The following is a 7,482-nucleotide window of genomic DNA, read 5'->3' on the forward strand; positions in this document are numbered from 1 at the left end:
TCAATATAAAAGTGATATAAGCAGTATATATTGTTCTCATATGATTTTTTTTTCCATCTAGTTTAATTTGCAGTTGACTTGTTGTAGCACACCCCCTTTTGCTGTACTGTATCTTCACACTGGGAACTCCACTGCTGTCTGCTACGTAGAAAATATTAGCTCTCAATTTTAGTCTGATGTACTGAAAAATAGTTTTGTTTTGAAAATGAGCTTGATTACTTCTCTCGTAGATTTTTTTTTTGTGCGTGGGGAGATGATTTCTATTTTCAGTAAGTTTATTTTAATTTGCATAGTTTTTAAATGTTCTTGACGGATAGTTTTTAGTTTAGCAGCGCAGATTCTTATCTTGTAATTACCAATAACAACCAAACAGTCCCATTTGATTTGCACAGCCTCCATTAAAATTCACATGACGCATCTGAGCCGCACAACTGTTTATATACCATAACCTGAAATGTAATTGCTAATTAGTGAGCGACATTGAATCCGGCAGACGTACAGCTGAGACTCTGAGGTCGCCCCTTGCACCAAAGTTAATGGGATGGCTGTGATTACATTTAACGTGGACGAGATTCGACTATTAAAACTGCTCCCAGTAAAATAAACAAGCTCGTGACTTGCCCTGCACTCTCTATTTTGGATTCTTTTTTTTCTTTTTTTTTTTTTTCTTTTTTAAGCCAAATCAGTCCAGCTTCTCTTTGTTGGGGCGATGGGTTGATTGTTCTCAGTGTGTGCAGTTCATTTTGAAAATGTGTTGTTTCATTGTAACTGTGTGGCACAAAAATAAAGGTCACAATCACTTTGCTTGTCTTCCAGTCATTGTAATGCGCTCTTAATGTTATGTTCCATGGGAGCTGAATTTCTTTAGACTTGTTAGCGAGGCGCATTAGAATCAAAAGAAGATCCCGTTGAATTTTGTTTCTGGATCCTGATTGCTCGCAGAGTACATACAAAAGCGTTTCCCAGTGCTTGCGTATATTGCCTGGTGGGGATACTTTTGTGAAAGGCTTGCAAATAAGAGGACCGCTCATCCAAAGAGCCTCAAACTCGACACTGATCCTTTAAAGTGTTGAGAAATGCACCTGCCAAAAAAGTGAAGCAGATCAGACAAAGAGTTGTCAAAATAGTGCTTTTTATGTGCTCAAACGTAAAAAGCTGCTGCCTCAGACTGGGGATTTGCTGAATATTAAGTGTATGGGAGAAGTGCGCTGGGGTGACTGACAAAAAGCAGATGAAGAAAATGGAAGCAGAGATTTCCTGGATGTCAGTGACAAACAGCATCTTTCATTAGATGCTTTTAAAATTTTTATGTGTTGAGGTCAGGCTCGGAGAAACCCTGACAAGGTCCTCGAGAATGTTTCTCAGAAAAAGCTCGGAGAGACCGTGGGAGTTTGTTTTAAAGGATGAATGTTTTTTTTTTTTTTTTAAAGGATGCCATAATGGAAGTGTGCATATTTAATTTGACACAATATCTTAATAGAAGCTGAAAAGTGGTTTTACAGTACTTGGCAAAAGTATGTACTGCTTAAACTTTTTTTTTCACTTTGCCACATTACAACCACACACTTCAATGCATTTACGTTTTTTTTTGTTTGTTTGTTTTTTTTGCTGATATTTTTTGTGACAGACCAACAGAAAGTAATGCATAACTAGAAGAAGGTAATGGTGGTTAATATATGTTTTACAATATAATTTGGAAAGTTTTACCATATATTTGTTTTTGATATCTTCATGTAAATATTTTGTGTATCAATTTTAGCTGCAATTTTCATCTCCACTGTTTTATGCAAAATAGTTTGAGTTCAATCAGACTTTATGTTCAGCATCTGCCAATGCCAACTGGTTTTGACATAGATTCTTAGATGAATTTAAGTCTGGACTTTGACTTTGACCCACTGTAGCTCTGGGTGTTTTGTTTAGGCTTGATGTCTTGCAGGAAGGTGAACATCAAGTCTTCTGCAGCGTCTCTCAGGTTTCCTTCACATATTATCCTGTATTTAGCTCCTTCAGTCTTCATGACCTTCATGTCTCCTTCATGACCAGCTTTCCTCACCCTGCTGAAGAAAAGAATCACCACCACAGCATGATGCAGCCACTACCATGTTACATTGTAGGAATGGTTTGCTCAGGCTGATGTGTAGTGTCGGTTTTCACCATAGGTAGCATTTGACATGCAGTCCAAAAAAGTTCATCCTTTCTACTCCTGAAGATAACTGAATGCACTATATTCATGGCATCATAGCGTAAAGGGATATTTTCACTTCACACTTACGCACTTAAATTCCAACAAAGCACATTAAAATTTGTGGTTATGTGAAAAAGTGTGGAAAAAGTTCACCAAAAGTTTGGAAAAAGTTCAAACAATATAAGTATTTTGCCATGGGATTGTATTTGAGCAAAGTAAATTCACTCATGACTGAGCCGTGATACAAAAGTTCTCATTTATTGATTTATTTCACTGCATATCTGTTATTAAAACATCTGCAAAAAAAAAATAATAATAAAATAAAGTCAACCTTACCCTCTAGGTTCCTGTGTGGCACGGTTATTTCTTATCAAGATTGTTTTTAAAGCACAAAATCATCACACAGACTTTCTTTGCATAGACTGCACCACCGCCGCTTTCCATCAGACGCCTTAACAAGGCTGCACAGCACGAAAATGCTTTGACCCCTTTTAATTTGCTATCCTCCAGAGTTTCTCTTACCCAGGGGTCTCCTCCTCTGTAAATAGGAGGTAAGAGTGAGAATAATTACTTTAATTGACCTGAACTCTTTGTGATTATGATAGTTTAGCTGCCACTCTGCAGCATTTACAAACAGTTTGAAACAGAGACAGGTTAAAGGGAGTAACTGAAAGCATTTTAAGCTAGGATATTGGATATTTCTGTTTTCCTCCTGACCATTTCTCATTAATGTAATATTTACAGGGTAATCTCAAGCAGCGATAAAAAATACACCATGGCTGATTTTATACTTGTAACTGGTTCAAAGAGTAAATGACAAAGAGAGCATCAGTGTATGAGCTTTTAACCTCTGGCACGCGTCAAATATCGAATACCTCAATGCCAAGTAGTAGTGACAGTCCTTCAAGTTATGCTTTATGGTTATCTGAGTTTATTCAAATGTCAGTGTTTATTTACATAATTGTTTTGAGAAGAGATATTATAAACAAAAATTGTTTTTTTTTTCTTTTGTTTGTCCAATTGAGGCTGTTTAATGATGAACCTGATGTTCATAGTCATCTTCTTTATCCACCAACAAAATAAGCAGCAATAGACTTTCAGCCAACCTGTGACCCAAAAACAGATGTAAATGGTAAAATGGTAAATGGACTAAACTTATATAGTGCTTTTCCAATCATTTTGACCACTCAAACTAGAGTCACATTCACCCACTTGCACTCACAAACGCTCACACGTTTATACACCGATACGCAGATCGGTAGATGTGTTTGTACTTCACAATGCTGAGTGTCAGGCAAGGACAACACAAGAAACAACCTAAAACATACATTTCTCTCACCAGCAATGTTGCTTTTTAGTTATAGGTGGACTCTAATCTGAGGTAAATAAATCTGACTTTAAATGAGTCTTGAATTAAATTGTCCGTTTAAAAACACAAAAACACTTAAAATGAGTGTAAACTCTTCCTATAATCCAGTCGAGGCTATTTATTTTTTATTTTTTTTGTCTTTGAACAGGTTTACATGTTTTAGAAAAAAGTGCTTTTTCATATTTTTAACTCCAGAGGCTAGATGCATAAATCATGTGTACACACACACACATCCGTACGCACACGCACGCGCACACACACACACGCACACACACACACACTCACAAAAAATCATACATATGCTTTCACCTACTTATGCTATTAGAATATTGAGCCGGATTATTCAGACCACTTATTTAGAGAGTGATTTCATTCCAGTAGGATAAAGCAAAAATGAAAAAAAATGTGGAGATAATTTATCATGATTGTAAAAGGTTTTTACTAGAACAGAAATGAGAACTAACTATCTGAATACTATACTATACTGAATATATATATCCCACCCAAATAGAAGGCTTCCTATCAGGGTATATAATCATAGTACAAAAAAGGAGTTCTTGTACATATTTTCATAATTATTGAGATTTTTGCAATAAAGCAGAGACGTCCTGCTCAGAAAAGATCATCTAGTGATAATGTGTTGTTTGCCTCAATACTTGAAAATAAGACTTTTTATGTCATCATATGAATTTAACAGTGGTATTGTGTTCAATACATTTAGTTGTTTTGACATAAAAAGATTTACTTTGTTGAGATAACTTTAAATAATTTTGCAATCATGAAACAAAAGCAAAGGAAGAACATAATGCGGACAGATTTCTAAATGTGAAAATGCCCCGTTAAGGAACATCTGACTACTGTGGTACCAAACTGAAGTGTCATGACAGTGACAGTGAACAATGAAACTAGGAGTACTAAAATAACCATCTGCACCATAATCAATTAGTTAGTTAGCTAAAGATAAAATAATATCCAGCATGTAATCTCAAGAAAATCACATTAAAATTTATAATAAAAGCAAGTAAATCCATTATTTCAAGGAAATGCATGTTGTTCTTGAGGGACAAAGAAATAAAAATGGCTTGGTTTTCTTAAGACAAACGAACTTGTGACCTTGGGAAAAAAAATCACATCCAAATTAGCTTGCAAACTAAGATAAGGCTGTTATCCCAAGAGAAAATCCCACCTTATTATCCCCAGATGAAAAAAAAAAAGAAGTCAGTTTGTGATATTAAGAAAATCCCATGTTAATTAATAATCTTTAGTAAATTCGTACTTAGTTTCCATTAAAATGAAGGATTTGGTAGTCTAGAGAAAGTAATTCATATGCTTTTATGAGTACAAACCCACACAGCCATGAGTGTGCGCATCTTTATGCATCTAGCCCAAGATTCTCAGTGAAGTTTCACAGAAAAAAGACAAGCTACTGAGGGAAATTACCAGCAATTTCTGTTTGATGTGATAATCATGTGGTTGTCTGAGGCTTGAAAGAAAGACAAAAACCCATTTCATGTCCATCGAGTCGCTCTCAGAAGGTTTTCAAAGAAGAGGTTCAAAGTCAGGTCCAAAGTAATTCCTGAAGTCTTCAGAGATATCAAGTGTAATACTCACAAGGAGGTCTTTTATTCTACTAAAGCGTCCAGCTACCCGCAACACACTTATAGCCTTGATCCACGTTCAGCTGTTCGTTGTCTGAGGCGATTCTGGTCTTTTAAAAGAGGTCCGGAGACAGCAGCACCTGTCAAGTGGTGTATTTCAGTTTTGGAGTCTGTGAGTTGCAAGAGAGGCTGGACAGAGAAGGAATCCCAGCAGTCGTAGCGCTGCCCTGGCTCTCCACAAACACTGGGTCCAGACAAGCAACTTTGGCAGCAAAGAAAGCGTGAATACAGTGAAGAACAGCAAAGAGGTTTGAGAACTCCAGCTCCTAAACAAAAGCACAAAATCAAACATTTACAGTTAAAACCAGAAATTTACACACACACTGTATAAAAGACACCAAATACTTTTTTTTTGCCTCAGTGTAATGAAATTAAATCACTTTTATTTATTTATTTTTTTTACTTTTAGGTCAGTTAGGAACATTAAAATCATTTTCCAAGAGCTCAATGTCAGAATAATAACAAGGACTTGACAAAGACATCCATAATTTTCTCACAATAGTTTGGTGGAGATTTGAACCATTCTTGCTGACAAAACTGGAGCGACTAAGTGAAGTCCGTAGGCCGCCTCACTCACAAGCACCTTTTCTAAATTTTTAATGGGACTAAGCAGGGTCCCATTTAGGGTTTTGTGATGACCACTCTACAAAACACTATGTTCAATCATCTGATTAATCTATCAGTAATTTTAATGTCTGTAAATGCCACATTAAAAAAAGAAAAAGTCGTTAATTAATTATCTGAAAAATTTCTATTATATTATTGTATATTTAGGAATAAAATTAATCATTTTGGTAATCTTAAAAAAAATCTAAAATGGGCAAAAACATTTTCTCTGATTTAGTGGCAACAAGGGGAAAAACAGTATATATATCATTAGTATCATGGTTCAATTTGTATAATCTCGTAAAACCAGACTCACCTTTGCTTCAATAGACTTGGATTCTGCATTTTGGAATAAAAATTTGATCTTGCTCTTTCCGTCGTCAGATGATCCTTTTAGCTGGGAGAACTTGTATCTCCACAGTACTGCCTGAAATGACAAGAAAAAGAAAACTAAATCTCCATATTCGCTGCAATTCAACTACAGTATTTCTTCTCTAGTCACTTTATTCATAAATTATAAATGATAAAATCCTCAAGGAGCTGATTGGAAATGAGGCACATCAGCAGATTAGTCAAGCATGATCCATTGTGAGAGATGAATGTGCCGTTGCTGCCGGTAGAAAAAAAAAAGTGAGAAGTCGCAGCACAATTTAATATGAAGTAGCGCTTCGGTGACTCAATTAGTGCTAAAATCAGTAAACAAAAGCTTCCCAGTGAGTCAGTTTTCAGACTCCTCAGGTGGACAGTGAGCTGTGCTTTCCACTTGACTATGTCACAGTGTGCGCACGCTGTTGGACAGTGAAAACTGCTCCTGGGACTGTAGGAACAACTTTAACAATTTGGTTAAATGTGGTATGAGAAATGATGCTATAACGCGACATGTGCATTAGATGCTTTTTTTAATACAGTCTTTCTTGTAAAAATCTACAGCGGGTAACAACCAAGCATAATCAGAGTGCAGCAGAAGTGTCACCTCATCTATTTTGCCTTTGAAATTCATTCATGCTAATCTTGTCAGAGGTAATGATAGAGCATTATCTTGTCCTCAATGCCAATCACAGCAACTTTATCAGGAAGATTTAGAAGGTGACGTTCTAAAAGGCCAGACATCTGCAGCGCTCAACTTATTGCTGCAGTGGAAATATAACTTTTCATTATCTTTATTTTATGCTACAGACAATTTTTCTTTAAAGTCTGTTAGCTGCTATTTTTTCATGCATGTAAGATGAATCTTGAATGCAAGTTCAACATGTTTTCACAGGATTCTTTTTAATATTCTTGATTATATGTACAGTTCTTCAATCAAGTAATGACACGCGTGCTTCAGCTAGGATATTGCATGGCAACAAACCATCTTTTAATTAACCTGGCACATCAGTAGCGTTACCATAATCTTTCTTGCAAACAAGGAAGGGACCACAAGAGAGAGCTGGATATGCTGTTCTTCTGAATTTACATTATGTGCTGAAACACAAGTGGGTTGTCCTTTTTAAAAAAAAATAAAATAAAAAAGCTTGTCATCATTTGTGAACATATGTTGTGATACAGTAGCTGACAGTTAAAATGCCTGAATCCAAACCTTGATTAATTGGCAAAGTAGGTGTGTATTTATAATGACTGATACAAGTACAGGTGCTGGTCATAAAATTAGAATATTCTGATAA

The 7,482-nt window shown here is 35.9% G+C and overlaps 1 protein-coding gene across 2 annotated transcripts in view; it reads right to left on the reverse strand.

Moving 5' to 3' along the window:
* Nucleotides 1–653: 653 nt before the first annotated feature.
* The window catches only part of sntg1 (syntrophin, gamma 1), a 71,126-nt gene continuing 64,297 nt past the window's right edge, over nt 654–7,482 (reverse strand). For both annotated transcript variants that reach the window (XM_015038884.1, XM_015038893.1), the window contains exons 18-19: nt 6,135–6,245; nt 654–5,478 (exon numbers count right to left, since the gene is read on the reverse strand). In XM_015038884.1, coding sequence (XP_014894370.1) covers nt 5,296–5,478; nt 6,135–6,245 — 294 coding nt within the window. In that variant the 3' untranslated portion in view covers nt 654–5,295. The remainder of the gene's footprint in view (nt 5,479–6,134; nt 6,246–7,482) is intronic.

This window comes from Poecilia latipinna, unplaced genomic scaffold (genome assembly GCF_001443285.1).
Source record: "Poecilia latipinna isolate Pla-1442-1.1 unplaced genomic scaffold, P_latipinna-1.0 Scaffold27, whole genome shotgun sequence".
Taxonomy (NCBI): domain Eukaryota; kingdom Metazoa; phylum Chordata; class Actinopteri; order Cyprinodontiformes; family Poeciliidae; genus Poecilia; species Poecilia latipinna.